This window comes from Coffea arabica, chromosome 2c (assembly GCF_036785885.1).
Source record: "Coffea arabica cultivar ET-39 chromosome 2c, Coffea Arabica ET-39 HiFi, whole genome shotgun sequence".
NCBI lineage: Eukaryota > Viridiplantae > Streptophyta > Magnoliopsida > Gentianales > Rubiaceae > Coffea > Coffea arabica.
Window position 1 is genome coordinate 38,415,035 of NC_092312.1, and position 18,441 is coordinate 38,433,475.

Genomic DNA, 18,441 nt, shown 5'->3' on the forward strand with positions numbered 1-18,441 from the left:
GTTGCTTGAACACCCTACTACCTTCAATAATGGTTACATGATGCTTAGAAGTGGCTTAAGTGGTTGAAAATGTGGTTTATCTCTTGGTTTGGCTTGTTATGGTGAAGTTTTTATTTTATTGGGAATTTTTCTGGTTTAATATGATCTTGATGTTGGGGGCTTGTATGATGAATTGTAATGGTTGGAAATGGCTCTAGTGGATGTCAAATGTGGTTAAATGCAACTAATTTTGGATTTGGATGGAAAATTGGAAAGTTAGGGTTCTTGAAGCCCCAATTCTGTCCGGTTTTAGATCACTGTGTTAGAGGCCGAATTTGACTTTGCTCAAAACATGAAAGTTGTAGGTATTGATGAGATTGATGTGCCTGTAAAATTTCAGGTCATTTGGATTAATGTAGAATGAGTTATGACGAAATTACTGTAGCTGTTCTGCTTTGAGCAAAATGCGAAAACTGCGATAGTAATTGGCCATTTTGACTGGAATTGGTTTGGATTTTGGAGTTGGTGTCTTCTGATGAAATGTAGCTGAGTGTCTTAGCTAACATATGCCTTTGGAATTTCGGCATTTGGACTTGTAAGGACTGAGATATACCAATTACAGTTTTTTGTGTTTTGCGAACCTGTTTTAGGAATTCTGGGCTAGTATTTGGCATATTTGACCTAGTTGTGTTACGAACTGGATTGAGTGGTCTTCTACATTATTGTAGCCCTGTTTCATAGCTTCGAAACGGTGGGTCTTACACCCCCAACCGATATTTGTAGTGAGAGTTGTACCATTACCGCATAATGAGTGTAAAACAGTTTTCTATTTGGGGCCAAGACTAAGGCCATTTTCTAATTTCTGGTTTGCTATTATGCCCATTTATGCATATGAAACCCTATTAGGGTTGTGAATTGGTGTTGTTTATGGCTCGGCATGGAGTCTTATTGTATGTGTTGCATGATTCTAGGGCGTGAAGGTAGTGCACAACGGCTTGGTGATCGTGGTACATGAAATACCACTTACTTGCTTGGTGAGTATACCACTCACTAAATTGTTACTATGTGGCTTTGTTAAATGTTATGTGATGCCTTGATGGCTTATTCGAATATTGAAATTGATTAAGGTGAGGGTGTACTTGACCGCCCTCACCTCTTTTGATATTGTCACTGAATGGCTACCATTTTATTGCATTACTGAACTTGATATATTGGTTGGTGAATTCCATTTCATGGAACTGAATTGATGTCGTTTGGACGATGTCCAACGGCCTTGCTGCATTACTGAGCTCAACCCCGTTTGGTAGTCAATTGGATCGAGCCGGCGAGGGCTTGGTCGTGAAGATTGAATCGCCACGGGGACTGTACTGGGGAACCTTGTGGTAATGAGACCCTTGGTTCCGGTAAACTCGAGTATTACCAAAATATTACTGAATGGAGTGCGGGCCCGGTTGGGGTATGTTGGGTGGAAGGAATGGAAGTAAAGAGTTGTCTACGGTTTGGTATTTTAACATTGACGGAGAGTCAATGAGATTGGTTCAAGATTGCAAGCGTGGAAATGGGCTCTTGAGAGCCGACCGTATCCTTTTACCGTTTTGCTTCATTGCTTAATTGTGCACTTTAAATGAAGGTTCATTCTTATATGACTTTGATTGCTTATTGGGTGGTATACCACTGGGCTTTAGCTCATTCCGTGTTATTTGTTTTCCTTACAGGGATATAATTGCTTTTGAAAATGGACTGGATAGTCAATTGCCATACTGAGCTTGTAAATGTCTTTTGTATAGCTCTTGAAGTGAAACCCTAATGTATAACGGGTTCATTTCCTTTTGATAGGCAAATCGAATGTGTACTCCTTAATAAATAGTTTTGGCATGCCATTATGGTTGTAAATGTGGATTTCCATTGTATATATATATGCTTGGCTATGGTTTAGATAAATTTCGGCTTCCGGTTTTTCTTTCGTTTTATTTTATTTCGTGTTTTGACTTGTTTGCGCGCGATGCTATGTTCCGGAACATTTTAGATTGACGTAAACCGTACCGTTAGTCCTGGCGAGAGCTGGGCAGGCAGTCCGCTAACCCCTTTGGTTCGCCTTAGGGGAAGGTGGGGCTGTCACAGGTGGTATCAGAGCCTAGGTTTGAATTAGCCTGGGTGTTATAGGAATGCTTGACTTGAGGATTTTATTGTTTATGCCTATTAAGTGTATTCATGTTATTTCTTCCTTTGCTATAGGATGGATGCCAGTGGTGACCCGAGTGACCGTCCGGTAGGCGATCGTCCTCGTAGCACGCTGCCGACAATTAAGTATCAACTTAGGCAGAAGGGGGCCGTGGTCCGTTGGAGCCCGGCCAGCCGCGTTCGACAGTGTGGGTGTCGTAGCAACTTTGCCTACCCAAATACACTAGTTTTGTCGGTGGCAAAGGAACGTGAGGAGTTTGCTAAGGAAAATACTAAGCTGGAAGCTGTGGTTGCGGCGTTGGAGACCGAGGTGGCCCAGGTGAAGGCCACTAACGAGAAGCAGGCCTCGCGTATTAAAGAATTAGAGTATGACGTGCTTGAGGTCGAGGACCGAGTGGACGACCTCTGCGATCAGCTGAGGACTACACGTGAGCGCGAGACTAAGCGAGCTCGCAAAGTGAGGGGTCGTGCTGAGGCGATCCTCAACCTCTGCGACGACGGACTTGAGGAGTCTAGTGACGAGGCCTCGTATGCTGGGGCCGAGGCTGGGGAGGAGTCTACCCCATCGCCTGGGTCTCAGACCCCGGCGACTGATTAGGCCTTGATCTTAGAGGCTTCTTTTGGATAGGTGGTGGTTTTGGTATGTACATAGAGATAGGGATAGAGCCTTAGCTAATCGTTTTGGATGTAGGGTTAGCTACGTGTAAATCTCTTTTGATAGGCCTATCCTCAGGTGGATCTTTTGTGTACGTACGTGCTTTGGCCGTACCTGACTGACTGCTTGTATATATGTTTGGCTTGTATATATGTGTGCTTTTGATCTTGTTTGAAATGCATCGTTATGTGCTAAGTGAAAGTTTATTTGCTACTTATATGCTTTGTTACTGCTTTGGTTTAGTAATCTTGCCTAGACCAAGTATATCTTATGGAAGGAACGCGAAGTGGTCGGGGACGTGGGCGCGGTATTAGGCAACCCACACCAGTTAGGGAAACAGGAGAAGCTTCTACTGGACCGAATCCTGAACCCCAAATAGACCCTAATGTGCAAATAGCTGCTGCTATGCAGCAAATGACCAACCTACTTGCACAAGTAGTGCAACAACAGGGCCAAAACCCAAACCCTAACCCCGAAAATCCTGGTAACCACGTTGAGAGTGAGGATAGAGCTCTTGAGCGTTTTCAAAAGTTTTCCCCACCAAAGTTTATTGGGGGACCCGACCCTGACGTCGCCGAGAAATGGCTGGAGAAGATGGTTGATATATTCGCGGCTTTACACTACCCGGACGAACGGCAGGTCACTTTTGCCGTGTTTCAACTGGAAGGAGCTGCCCGTTCCTGGTGGAACGTAATTAGGCAGAAATGGGAGCGAGAGCAGACACCGAGGACATGGGTGAACTTTATACGAGAGTTTAATGCCAAGTTTTTCCCTCCTCTAGTCCAGGAGAGGAAGGAAGACGAGTTTATCCGGCTCCGGCAAGGGGCTCAGACGGTGGCGGAGTACGAGAGCCAGTTTACCCGCCTGTCCAAATTCGCGCCTGAACTAATCATGACCGAGCAACGACGAGTGAGGCGCTTCATTCAGGGCTTGAACGTTGAGATCCAGAAGGACCTCGCGGCGGCTCAAATCACTACTTTTAGCGAGGCAATGGAAAAAGCCCAACGGGTCGAGAGTGCACGGCTTCAGGTCCGAAACTTCCAGGCTAAGAAGCGTGGTTTTCCTGGGAGTATGTCCGGACAAGGTGAGAGGAGCACTCCCTCCAAATTTGGACGAGGCATGGGTGGTGGTCGACAGTCCGGATCAGGCAGAGGGACTCCGTTCAGGGGTGGTCAAGCTGGGCGAGGACCGAGGGGAAACACCCAGAGTGGCTCGGCTTCGGCACCTCGTGGTCCCTGTGGGCACTGCGGAAAGACAAACCACACCGAGGACAATTGCTGGAGGAAACTGGGGAAATGCCTGCGGTGTGGAAGTGCGGACCATCAGCTGGCTACATGTCCGGTCCTGAAACAAGACGGAAAGGGGAGCCAACTACCGTCGAGGACCAATACTGGAACGGCCAAGGGAAACGGATCCAAACCAAAAGTGCCAGCTAGGGTATATTGCTTAGAGCCCCACCAGGTCCCAGAGTCTTCCGAGGTGGTGGAAGGTACGATCCCTATTTTCCACCGTTTTGCCAAAGTTTTAATTGATCCTGGTGCCACTCATTCGTTTGTTAACCCTGATTTCATGTGTGGCATCGATATAAAACCTGCTAGCTTACCATATGACCTAGAAGTTAGTACACCTACGGGGAATCAACGTTTGGTGACTAGTATGGTTTATAGGGATTGCGATGTATGGGTAGGTGAAAGGAGATTTTTAGGGGACTTGATTAGCTTATCCATTAAGGGGTACGACGTGATTCTGGGTATGGACTGGTTAGCCAGATATAACGCCCAACTGGACTGTAAAACGAAAATAGTTGAATTTCGCATTCCTGGCGAGGCAACCTTAAGGTTAGATATAAGGGGTAGGTTAGCCTCATCTGCTCTCATTTCGGGCATTCGAGCTAGGAAATTGATAAGTAGAGGGGCGCAAGGATATTTGGCCTTTTTAATTAATACCCCTACGGATAAGTTAAAAGTGGAAGACGTGGCGATAGTGAGGGAATTTCCGGATGTATTTCCTGACGAGTTAGTAGCCCTACCTCCGGAAAGAGAGATAGAATTCCGAATAGATCTTTTACCTGGAACCGCACCTATCTCCAAAACCCCTTACCGAATGGCGCCTGCAGAACTTAAAGAGCTTAAGTTGCAATTACAAGACCTTTTGGAGCGGGGATTCATCCACGAGAGTGAGTCTCCTTGGGGAGCTCCGGTCCTATTCGTGAAGAAAAAGGATGGAACTTTGAGGATGTGTATTGACTATAGGGGGCTGAACAACGTGACGATCAAGAATAAGTATCCACTGCCCCACATCGACGAGTTGTTTGACCAGCTGCAAGGAGCAGTGGTCTTCTCGAAGTTGGACCTCCGACAGGGATACTATCAGTTATTGATAAAGAAGGAGGACATTCCGAAAACTGCCTTCAACTCGAGATACGGGCATTACGAGTTCGCCGTTATGCCCTTTGGATTGACTAATGCTCCCGCCGCCTTCATGGACCTAATGCATAGGGTTTTTAAACCCTATCTAGACCGGTTTGTCGTGGTGTTCATTGACGACATTTTGGTCTACTCTAAGTCACGTGAGGAGCATGAGGAACATTTGAGAGTGGTGTTGCAGACCTTGAGGGAACATCAGCTATACGCCAAGTTTAGCAAATGCGAGTTCTGGTTGGAGAAAGTGGCATTTCTAGGGCACGTGATCTCTCATGAAGGTATTTCGGTGGACCCGGCGAAGGTTGAGGCCGTGACAAATTGGAAGAGGCCAGAAACCCCCACGGAAATTCGTAGCTTTCTAGGGCTAGCTGGGTACTACCGAAGGTTCATTAAGGATTTTTCCAAACTGGCAGGACCTCTAACTGACTTGACAAAGAAACATGGCCAGTTTATCTGGAACGGCCGATGCGAAACGAATTTTCAGGAATTAAAGAAAAGATTGACCATGGCTCCAGTACTGGTCTTGCCAAATGGAGTGGACGGGTTTGCAGTATATGCAGACGCGTCGCGAGAAGGATTGGGATGTGTTTTGATGCAGAACCGGAATGTGATTGCTTTTGCCTCTAGGAAATTGAAGCTTCACGAGCAGAACTATCCGACTCATGACCTGGAACTAGCTGCAGTTGTGTTTGCACTGAAAAAGTGGAGGCATTACCTATATGGGGTGACCTTCGAAGTGTTTTCGGATCACAAAAGCCTTAGATATCTTTTCTCCCAGAAGGAACTGAACATGAGGCAACGGCGATGGATGGAATTCCTGGAGGATTACGACTGTACGATCAATTACCATCCGGGAAAGGCGAATGTGGTAGCAGATGCCTTGAGTCGCCAGGTGCAAGTGGCAGGGCTAATGATTAAGGAGTGGGATCTACTAGAATCCGTGTGCGAGTGGAAACCCTGTCTTGGGAGTCATAAGGTGATATTTAGCAATGTCAGGGTGACCTCCACTCTACTGGAACGTATAAAAGAGGCGCAAGGTGAGGATGTGATGGTACGGAAGTGGAGAGAGAAAGTAGAAAAGGGAGAAACTACGGACTTCAATTTGAGTCCTGAAGGTATTTTGAAGTACCGAAACCGAATGGTGGTACCAAAGGACGAGTCATTGAAAGCAGAAATTCTGGAGGAAGCTCATAGGTCCAAGTATACAATCCATCCGGGTAGCAGTAAGATGTATCAAGACCTAAAAGGAATTTATTGGTGGGACAACATGAAGAAGGAAATCGCGCTGTACGTGCAGAAATGTCTCATTTGCCAGCAAGTGAAGGCAGAGCATCAAAAACCATCGGGTTTGTTACAACCCTTGGAGATACCCGAGTGGAAGTGGGAAAACATCACCATGGACTTCGTTTCAGGTTTACCAAGGACGCAAAGAGGACATGATGCCGTTTGGGTGATCGTTGATCGATTAACCAAGTCGGCCCATTTCTTACCGGTGAACATGAAGTATTCAATGGACAAATTGACCCGATTGTACATGGATGAAATTGTAAGGTTACACGGCGTGCCGGTGAGCATTGTCTCAGATCGGGATCCACGGTTCGTATCCCGGTTTTGGCAGAAGTTCCAAGAAACCCTGGGGACGAAACTCAATTTGAGCACTACTTATCATCCCCAGACGGATGGCCAGTCGGAACGGACGATTCAGACGCTAGAAGACATGCTACGAACCTGTATTCTGGACTTTGGAGGCAACTGGGGTCAGCACATGACCTTAGTAGAGTTCGCGTACAACAATAGCTTCCATTCGTCAATTCAAATGGCTCCGTACGAAGCTCTCTACGGACGCAAGTGCCGCTCACCGATTTACTGGGACGAAGTTGGTGAAAAGAAAGCCCTAGACCCGACAACTATTCCGTGGATGGAAGAGGCTCACGAGAAGGTCAAGTTGATAAGGCAACGGCTTCAAACCGCCCAGAGTCGCCAAAAGAGCTACGCGGATAACCGAAGGAAGGATTTGGAATTTGAAGTTGGAGATCAAGTATTTCTTAAGATCACACCCTTATGAAGTCTTACAACGGGTAAAGGAAAGAAACTTCAACCACGGTACGTCGGACCCTACAAAATCCTTCAGAGGGTTGGAGCGGTCGCGTATCGATTGGAACTGCCATCCAGTCTATCTCGAATCCACGATGTATTTCACGTCTCGATGCTAAAGAAGTACCATCCTGACCCATCTCATGTTTTACAACCGGAGGATATCGAAGTAGATGAATCACTGGCCTACGAAGAGAAACCGGTTCAAGTACTCGATCGAAAAGTCAAAGAGCTCAGAAACAAGAAGATTCCGCTAGTGAAAGTGCTATGGAGAAACCACGGAGTGGAGGAAGCTACTTGGGAGATGGAAGAGGAAATGCGAAAGAAATACCCAAACCTTTTCGGGAATTAAGGTGAGAAATTTCGAGGACGAAATTCTTTTAAGGGGGGGAGAGTGTGAGAGCCCGTAAAACCCTAATTATTTTCCTAGGGTTTATTCCCCTTTAATTGCATAATTTTGCATTTTCTGGCTTAGAAATATTTTCTGAGAGGATTTTATGAGCAATTATAGTTTTAAGATGATTTTTCTAGCATTGGCGAGTTTTTAGAAAATTAAGGATAAATAATGGACGTGGGACCCACTAGTGCGAAAAGTTCGGAAAAATTCGGCCAATAAGGTTAAGTTTCGGATACTGTTTAAAATTTATCGGGTGTTAAGAGATAAGTAGTGTGTGTGAAGTGATTGATGTGAGAGAGAAAAGAAATGATAAGATTGCATTTAATGTAGTGCCACTTGTCACCATGTCATTAGTCTTACTTTAAGAGTTACTATTCACCTTTTGACATTTTTTGACTTTTGACCCAAATAAGTAAATATCTTCAAAAAAATTCACCAAAAATTCTCTCATTTTCTTCCTCCATGGCCGGCCCTCCCTAAGCAAGAAGAAAGACAAAACTCTTCAATATTCTAGCCAACTCCAAGCTCAAATCAACTAAACCACTTGCTTAACTTAGTTTTTACTCCATAAATTTCTTCCTTCTAGTGCTAGCAAGTTGTTTGGTGAACTTTGTTTGAAGAGCAAAGGTGTCCTACATCCCTCTCTCTCTTGATCTCTTGGTAAGTGTTGCTTGAACACCCTACTACCTTCAATAATGGTTACATGATGCTTAGAAGTGGCTTAAGTGGTTGAAAATGTGGTTTATCTCTTGGTTTGGCTTGTTATGGTGAAGTTTTTATTTTATTGGGAATTTTTCTGGTTTAATATGATCTTGATGTTGGGGGCTTGTATGATGAATTGTAATGGTTGGAAATGGCTCTAGTGGATGTCAAATGTGGTTAAATGCAACTAATTTTGGATTTGGGTGGAAAATTGGAAAGTTAGGGTTCTTGAAGCCCCAATTCTGTCCGGTTTTAGATCACTGTGTTAGAGGCCGAATTTGACTTTGCTCAAAACATGAAAGTTGTAGGTATTGATGAGATTGATGTGCCTGTAAAATTTCAGGTCATTTGGATTAATGTAGAATGAGTTATGACGAAATTACTGTAGCTGTTCTGCTTTGAGCAGAATGCGAAAACTGCGATAGTAATTGGCCATTTTGACTGGAATTGGTTTGGATTTTGGAGTTGGTGTCTTCTGATGAAATGTAGCTGAGTGTCTTAGCTAACATATGCCTTTGGAATTTCGGCATTTGGACTTGTAAGGACTGAGATATACCGATTACAGTTTTTTGTGTTTTGCGAACCTGTTTTAGGAATTCTGGGCTAGTATTTGGCATATTTGACCTAGTTGTGTTACGAACTGGATTGAGTGGTCTTCTACATTATTGTAGCCCTGTTTCATAGCTTCGAAACGGTGGGTCTTACACCCCCAACCGATATTTGTAGTGAGAGTTGTACCATTACCGCATAATGAGTGTAAAACAGTTTTCTATTTGGGGCCAAGACTAAGGCCATTTTCTAATTTCTGGTTTGCTATTATGCCCATTTATGCATATGAAACCCTATTAGGGTTGTGAATTGGTGTTGTTTATGGCTCGGCATGGAGTCTTATTGTATGTGTTGCATGATTCTAGGGCGTGAAGGTAGTGCACAACGGCTTGGTGATCGTGGTACATGAAATACCACTTACTTGCTTGGTGAGTATACCACTCACTAAATTGTTACTATGTGGCTTTGTTAAATGTTATGTGATGCCTTGATGGCTTATTCGAATATTGAAATTGATTAAGGTGAGGGTGTACTTGACCGCCCTCACCTCTTTTGATATTGTCACTGAATGGCTACCATTTTATTGCATTACTGAACTTGATATATTGGTTGGTGAATTCCATTTCATGGAACTGAATTGATGTCGTTTGGACGATGTCCAACGGCCTTGCTGCATTACTGAGCTCAACCCCGTTTGGTAGTCAATTGGATCGAGCCGGCGAGGGCTTGGTCGTGAAGATTGAATCGCCACGGGGACTGTACTGGGGAACCTTGTGGTAATGAGACCCTTGGTTCCGGTAAACTCGAGTATTACCAAAATATTACTGAATGGAGTGCGGGCCCGGTTGGGGTATGTTGGGTGGAAGGAATGGAAGTAAAGAGTTGTCTACGGTTTGGTATTTTAACATTGACGGAGAGTCAATGAGATTGGTTCAAGATTGCAAGCGTGGAAATGGGCTCTTGAGAGCCGACCGTATCCTTTTACCGTTTTGCTTCATTGCTTAATTGTGCACTTTAAATGAAGGTTCATTCTTATATGACTTTGATTGCTTATTGGGTGGTATACCACTGGGCTTTAGCTCATTCCGTGTTATTTGTTTTCCTTACAGGGATATAATTGCTTTTGAAAATGGACTGGATAGTCAATTGCCATACTGAGCTTGTAAATGTCTTTTGTATAGCTCTTGAAGTGAAACCCTAATGTATAACGGGTTCATTTCCTTTTGATAGGCAAATCGAATGTGTACTCCTTAATAAATAGTTTTGGCATGCCATTATGGTTGTAAATGTGGATTTCCATTGTATATATATATGCTTGGCTATGGTTTAGATAAATTTCGGCTTCCGGTTTTTCTTTCGTTTTATTTTATTTCGTGTTTTGACTTGTTTGCGCGCGATGCTATGTTCCGGAACATTTTAGATTGACGTAAACCGTACCGTTAGTCCTGGCGAGAGCTGGGCAGGCAGTCCGCTAACCCCTTTGGTTCGCCTTAGGGGAAGGTGGGGCTGTCACAACATGCATCCGAATTATTTTACTTTTTACTAACTCCTGTTTTTTTTTTCTTTTATTTTTTCTTCTTTTTTTTCGAACCACAAGGACCACATTATTACGCCACCGCTGAACCATTCACCCTAGATACCGCCGTTCAAGGGAAAACTGAAGTTGGGGGGTCGTCCGTGCCCGTGGACAAGAATTTACTAAAGAGATTGGATCGGTTCGAGGAGTTTATAAGGAAAAGCCAAGGTGTGAGCAAACAAGGAGGTTTGGACTACAACGAGCTGTGCCTGTTTCCGGATATGCAGTTGCCGGTGGGTTTCAAAGCACCCAAATTTACCAAGTACGACGGAACGGGGAATCCCAAAACCCACCTTCGGATATTTGCAAACAAGCTGGGAAGACCAATAGACGATGAGAATCTGCCAGTACGCTTATTTCCCGAGAGTTTAGAAGGCGACGCGTTGGATTGGTATTCCACTTTGAAGCCTGAAGATATGAAATCTTGGATGGATTTATCGACTGCTTTTGTGAGGCAGTATGAATATAATTGTGAGCTCGCTCCGACGAGGACCACATTGGAGGGGACCAAGAGGAAGCCATCGGAGGACCATAAGACATATGCGAAGAGATGGAGGAAATTGGCCGCCAAAGTGGAGCCGCCTATGACTGAAAATGAGATTGTTCGCACGTTTATTAAAGCTCATGACCCACCCTACTTTGAAGAGATTTTCCGTATGACTGGGTGTTCCTTTGCTGAAATTGTTAACAAATTGGAAGAGTATGACGAGTTTATAAGGGCAGGCAAGATTGTTAATGTTTCAGCTTTAAAGTCACAGTTGGAAGCTATGCAGAGTCAGAGTGGCAGTAGTAAAAAGGCTCAATTTAAGAAGAAAGATGAGGAAGCCTCTTTTGTCTGGGACCAGGGTTTTTCTTCTCGGCCTAGATACCAACAAAATCCCACCTACTCACCTTGTTACTTATATCAACCACACCCACGCCCTGTTTACAATACCACTATCAACCACCCCCGTCCTCGACCAAATTATCCAAACACACCATCGACGCCATTTCATGTTTCCCCACCAAACTTGCAAATTAGACCTCGCCCTCCTTTTAACCCAAGACCTATTCCATCTCCTAACCCAAGTTACCAGTACCAACAAACTCGTGACACCCAAAATCCAACTCCATACCGAACCTTTACCAATCTAGGTCGACCTGTTGACCAGTTATATGAGCAATTAAAAGCTGCTGGGAAGATTGGTACGGTACCCCCTAAGACCTATCCCAGGGGATTTCCCCCTGGTTATGATCCTCAATCGTTTTGCGCTTATCATTCGGGATCCCCTGGACATCCGACGGCCAATTGCTGGGCACTTAAGCATAAAATTCAAGATATGATTGATGCTGGAGACATAATTCTGAAAAGGAAAGATGAACAAGGGCCAAGTGTTAGCAACAATCCTTTTCCTCAGCACAAGGATACTGTGGGGACTATCACCATAGAGGAAGGGATTGAGGACCCTACACAGTACATTGTAGACGAGGCCGAGATCATGGGGGTCATTGGAGAACCGTTTATATTGGAGGAGGAAGCCTATAAAGTTGAAGAGAATACTGATCCTTTTATTTTGGAAATGATACCCTTCGAATGTGAGCCTTCGGAACTCGTGGTACTTGAATTGCCTGAGCAAACTCCTGTTCTTAATTTACAAGAGGTCCCGTGGAATTATAGCGAACCTACACTGTTAATTGGAGAGAAGAAGGTGCCTAAGAAGGAAGTGGATGCCATCACTAGATCAGGGAGAATCATAGGGGAGCCTGCAGTTGATGAGTCCTCAAAAGCAAAAGAAGGTGCTACACCAACGAAACCCATAGTGACGGATGAAGAGGCTTTTAATTTCCTTAAGATGTTAAAGAAGAGTGAGTATAAGGTAGTCGAGCAATTGAACAAGATGCCCGCTCAAATTTCCATGTTAAATCTGCTCTTAACCTCGGAACTTCACCGAGAGGCCCTGGTCAAGGTCTTAACTGAGGCTCAAGTGCCTAAAAATATTCCAATTGACAAATTCGCCAATGTAGTTGAACATGTTTTGGCTTCCAGTCGGATTTCTTTTTCTGATGAAGATCTAACTGCCGAGGGGATTGGACACAACAAAGCTTTGTATATCTCAGTCCGCTGTAACGGGAAACTCTTGCCAAAGGTTCTGATAGACAATGGCTCCGCTCTCAATATCTGCCCTTGGGATACTTTGGTTAAGTTAGGATTTCAAGAGACTAAATTGCGGCCGTCAACCACTGTGGTGAGAGGATTTGATGGCGCAAAAAGTGAACCAATGGGGGAAGTGGATTTAGTGATCGAAATCGGACCTGCCCAGTTTCAGGTCATGTGCCAAGTCATGAATTTTTCAAGTGTTTATAACATTCTCCTTGGACGGCCTTGGATTCACACCTCGGGCGCTATACCCTCTTCACTTCATCAGTTGCTAAGGTTTGTGGTGAATGATCAATTGATCACAGTTTTTGCAGAGGATGATTGCACAATGATTGTTAACTCTGGACCAAATGAGGAGGATAGTAAAACATCTCTGCTTTCTTCTCATCATGTGGCTGACATTGTTTCCGTAGGATGGATATCTAAGGAGAAGCCCGTGGCGGAAATGAATCTGCCAGAAGCTAGTGTTATGATGGCTAAAGAGATGATTCGAGGAAGATATGAGATGGGCAAGGGCCTCGGGCGCAACCTGCAGGGAGTTTTGGAGCCAATAGAACTTCAAGGAAAGAAGGATACTTTCGGATTAGGGTTTCAACCTACTGCCAGGGATAAAAAAGAAATGATGAATCGTAAAAAGGCGGAGAAGGAAGGAAGGCAGCTTATCATGAATATCCCACCATTGTATTGTACTTTTCCTTACCCATCAGAGGTGATCAAATCTGAAGTAGACCCGATCGAGGAAGTGGAGGTTGGGTTATCTGAGCTATTTGTGGGGGTTATTTCTGAAAGGGAGCCGTTGGAGGACCCAGGATTTCCAGAGGTGCCTATTGAAGCAATGAAGAACTGGACCCGTGATCCTCTTCCCTCCTGCAGGGAATTTCGGTAAATTAGGGGATTGCCTTTGGTCGACATGAGACAAATCGTTTATACTACTTATCTTTTGTCTTTCAAGTTTGTAAATAGTTTTCAATCAAATGCTTTCCAATGCAAGTCTTGCGTTAATTTTCTTGTTAAGTAGCATGTCATGATGTTATCCTTTACTTTGAATTTCAATGAAATGCACAGTGTTTATGGCCCAAATGGATTTGACTTACTTCCTATTGTACTCATTTCATTTTTTTTTCAGATGGCCAGAAATAAGACACATTGACCCTTTGGATATCACTATTCTGGAATTTGATGATTGTAATCTCGATATCTCTCACGAATTTGAAATTTTGGAATCAGAAATTCAAGACGAGAGCGATAACGAGGAAGAATCTGAATCTTTATTAAAGGATTTTGAACAATATGAGGAGAAATCCAAACCGAACTTAGAAGAAACAGAAGCTGTAAATATTGGCACTGAGACTGAAGTTAAGGAGATAAAAGTTAGCATTCATTTGAATAAGAAACAGAGAAAAGAGATGATTGAGTTCTTGACCATGTTTCAAGATGTATTTGCCTGGTCCTATGATGATATGCCAGGAATTTCAACAGATATAGTGGTCCACCGATTACCGACTGATCCAAGTTTTCCACCAGTAAAGCAGAAACCTCGCAAGTTTAAGCCGGACATGAGCCTCAAAATTAAGGAGCAAATCGAGAAACAGCTCAATGCTAGAATTATTATGGTGTCTCATTATCCCATTTGGCTTTCAAACCCTGTACCTGTTCCGAAGAAAAGTGGAGAAGTGCGAGTATGTGTCGATTACAGGGATCTTAACAAGGCCAGCCCGAAAGATGATTTTCCATTGCCGAACATTCATATTCTTTTGGATAATACTGCAGGGCATGAGATTGAATCATTTGCTGATTGTTTTGCTGGATATCACCAGATCTTAATGGCTGAGGAGGATAGGGAGAAAACTGCTTTTATCACGCCATGGGGGACATTTTGTTACCGAGTAATGCCGTTTGGACTAAAAAATGCAGGCGCTACTTATCAAAGGACTATGACCACCCTTTTTCATGATATGATTCATAAGGAGATGGAGGTTTATGTGGACGATATCATTATCAAATCCGAGAGAACGGAGGATCATTTGATTGACTTGGGGAGGTTATTTGAAAGATTGAGGAAATATGATTTAAAACTAAACCCTGCAAAGTGTGCATTTGGGGCCCCTGCCGGAAAGTTATTGGGATTCATTGTCAGTAAGAAGGGTATTGAGATAGATCCGGCAAAGATTAAGGCCATTCGTGAGATGCCAGTGCCAAGAACGCAAAAAGACGTGAAGAGTTTTTTAGGAAAGATTAATTTTATTGGGAGATTCATTGCCCAATTGACCCATACGTGTGAGCCTTTGTTCAAATTATTAAAGAAAAATGTGTCCTTGCAATGGAATGAGGAATGCCAGCAAGCGTTTGATAAAATTAAAGATTACCTGTTGCACCCCCCGGTTTTAGTGCCACCCAAACCCGGGCGACCTTTGATCATGTATCTGTCGGTGTTGGACGAAGCTATGGGGTGTGTATTGGGACAACATGACGAATCGGGGAAGAGGGAGCAAGCTATCTATTACCTTAGTAAGAAGTTCACTGCGTATGAGGCCAACTATTCTTTTCTTGAGAGGAGTTGCTGTGCTCTAGCTTGGGCCGTCCAAAAATTGAGACATTACTTGCTCAGTCATACTACTTACCTTATTTCCCGCTCCGACCCTTTGAAATATTTGTTGGGAAAGCCTATGCCGACGGGACGTATGGCGAAATGGCAGATGATTCTTTCGGAATTTGACATTATTTTCACTACTCAAAAGGCCATCAAAGGCCAGGCTGTGGCCGACCATTTAGCTGAAAATCCGCTGAAAGATGACTATCAACCACTTCACACTTATTTTCCGGATGAGGAGGCCTTGTTCGTGGGTATAGCAGAAGATATGAATGATCAATGCCCGGAGTGGAGGTTGTTCTTTGACGGTGCATCAAATTCCTTCGGGGCCGGTATTGGAGCTGTTCTAGTATCGCCTGAAGGAAAACATTACCCTGGTTCGGCCAAACTCCGATTTTCCTGTACTAACAACATGGCTGAATATGAAGCTTGCATTTTTGGGTTAAAAATGGCATTAGAAATGGAGATTAAGGATTTACTAGTATTCAGTGATTCAGATTTGCTTGTACATCAGACTCTTAAGGAGTGGATTACTCGGGATTCAAAGATCTTGCCCTATCATTGCAACTTACTGGAGTTAGCCAATAAATTTAGGAGTTTGGAGTTTCGGCATATTCCCCGTGTCAGAAATGTCTTCGCCGATGCATTGGCCACTTTATCTTCAATGATCCAACATCCGGATGAGTTAATAATTGAACCCATCCAGATTCATCTACAAGGGAAACCTGCTCACTGCCTAGTTGTGGAAAAGTCTTCCGATGGCCGTCCCTGGTACAATGATATCAAGGAATTTCTCAAAACAGGATCCTACCCATCTGGGGCTGATATGACTGCCAAAAGTTTCTTGCGTAGATTATCATCTAAATTCTTCTTGAATGGAGAAGTAGTATACAGAAGAACGTCGGATTTGGGCCTTCTGAGGTGTGTTGACGAAGATGAAGCGGAATACCTGATGAAAGAAGTACATAGTGGAGTGTGTGGATCACATATGAATGGCCATTTATTAGCAAAGAAGATCATGAGGACTGGATATTTTTGGCTTACTATGGAGCATGATTGTATAGTTTTTGTTAGGAAATGCATCAAGTGTCAATTGCATGGAGATGTTACGCACACTCCCCCTACAGAATTACACAGTATAACTGCTCCTTGGCCATGTTCGATGTGGGGTATGGATGTGATCGGAGCCATTGACCCTCCCGCTTCAAATGGGCATCGGTTTATTCTGGTGGCAATTGAATACTTTACTAAGTGGGTCGAAGCTGAGTCTTATAAACATGTGACTAAGAAGGTGGTAACAGACTTTCTAAGAAAGAATATCATTTGTCGTTTCGGAGTGCCGGAGACATTAATCACTGATAATGCCAAAAATCTCAACAATGACATGGTGGATGGTTTGTGCGCACAGTTCAAAATCAAGCATCGAAACTCCTCTATTTATAGGCCACAAATGAATGGAGCAGTAGAGGCTGCGAATAAGAACTTGAAGAAAATAATCCGTAAGATGATTGAGAGACACCGTGATTGGCATGAAAAGCTCCCTTATGCGTTAATGGCATATAGAACTGTTATTCGGACTTCTACTGGGACGACTCCCTACAATCTCATGTATGGAATGGAAGCGGTTTTACCAGCCGAAGTCGAAATCCCTTCTTTGCGTATTTTAATGGAGGCCAAACTGGAGGAGGCTGAATGGATTCAACAACGTCACGAGCAGTTGTCTTTAATCGATGAGAAAAGGTTAAATGCCATTTGTCATGGTCAATGCTATCAAAAAAGGGTAGCCCGTGCTTACAATAAGAGGGTCAGACCACGGGTGTTCACAGAAGGAGATAAAGTGTTGAAACACATTTTGCCAGCACAAGAGGAAGCTAAGGGGAAATTTGCACCAAATTGGCAAGGCCCTTTTATTGTCCAGAAAGTTTTGCCCGGAGGAGCGCTCATTCTTGCAGAAATGGATGGGCAAGTGTTCCCTCAACCAATCAATTCAGATATGTGTAAGAAATTCTTTATATGATAAATGAAATCTTCCTTTTAGGGTTAATGTAAGGAACGGATTAAAAGTCAGGCCTTCTTCCTTCCCAATCAAATATTCTACCCCTAGTTGTCCCTTTTGAGCCTTCAGAGCAAATTATTTCGTTTGGCATCCCCTGAGAATCGCAAACCCCATACTGGGGCAAGTTTGAGTCGAAAAAGCTAAGAATGAGAAAGAAAGGAAAAGAAGAGAAAAGAAAAGAGAGGATTCAAAAGGAAAAGCTATAAAGGAAAATGAAAAGAAAAATGAAAAGAAGAAGATCTCGATTGAGAATAACTGGGGCAATTATTAGTAAGGTTAATTTGAAAAATGCGATCTCAGATCATTTAAACCACACTTGAAATCCACTTTCAAGCCTTAATCTTTTCTAAGCACCCCCACCAGACCCCATTACAAAAACCTAAAAGTCCTGACTTCTGTTCTTTATACTGCCTTTTTAGGACAATTTCTAATCAGGTGGCACATGATGTCAAAAACATCTTCGCCTATTTTGCAAGGGAAGAATTGTTATACTGATGCCATTATTTCTTAAAACACATCTCCAGATTGATATGGGCGATAGACAAGATTGGTTTGCTAGGTGAAAACCCGCAAGGGCACCTAAAAAAAAAAAAAAAAAAAAAAAAAAAAAAAAAAAAGGAAAAAGAAACACAGGAAAAGAGAATAATGGGTGGGGGCAACCTTAGTGAAAACCCGAAAGGGCGCTGAGGTAGGGTTTCATAAGGAAAAGTAAGTTTGGATTTGAAGAGCTGGTGACTTAGTTCATTGGAATTTCTCCTCACATTGTGGTTCTGTTGTCAAGTATTGGAACTCCGAAGAGATGATGTCCAAAGGGTCAAGTGTAGCACTTGGTTCGAAAGCCAAAGTTTTTGACTTATCAGACACGAAATTTGAGTATACAGGTTTACTTATTTGAAATGATTTTTTTTTTTTTTTTTGCGCAATAAAAGTAGAGGATTGTGTTTATATTGTTAAGATATTTCCTCATTATGTGCAACTAGAATGTTTTTCATGTGTTGCATGATCGCATTTGTCTCTTTTGTTCTATCAAATGGCAATCCCTATGATTTATCGAAGAGAATAGATACTAGATGATACGTGGGTCTGCATATTATGAGAATTT

At 43.3% G+C, this 18,441-nt stretch overlaps 1 protein-coding gene across 1 annotated transcript; it reads left to right on the forward strand.

Moving 5' to 3' along the window:
• The first annotated feature begins 10,777 nt into the window (after positions 1-10,777).
• LOC140035652 (uncharacterized) lies at positions 10,778-17,834 on the forward strand. Its single transcript, XM_072076964.1, has 3 exons — positions 10,778-13,544; positions 13,921-17,245; positions 17,759-17,834. Exons 1-3 carry the CDS (start codon positions 10,778-10,780, stop codon positions 17,832-17,834), a joined length of 6,168 nt encoding a protein of 2,055 aa, XP_071933065.1.
• The last annotated feature ends 607 nt before the right edge of the window (positions 17,835-18,441 follow it).

What these genes read in the sequence shown, in the direction of transcription:
- LOC140035652 (XM_072076964.1), top strand. Translation starts at nt 10,778, where the DNA reads ATGCAGTTGCCGGTGGGTTTCAAAGCACCCAAATTTACCAAGTACGAC. An exon ending in AGCAATGAAGAACTGGACCC is followed by an intron (nt 13,545 to 13,920) that starts GTGATCCTCTTC and finishes TTTTGGAATCAG; the next exon opens with AAATTCAAGACGAGAGCGAT. An exon ending in ATTCTTGCAGAAATGGATGG is followed by an intron (nt 17,246 to 17,758) that starts GCAAGTGTTCCC and finishes CTGCCTTTTTAG; the next exon opens with GACAATTTCTAATCAGGTGG.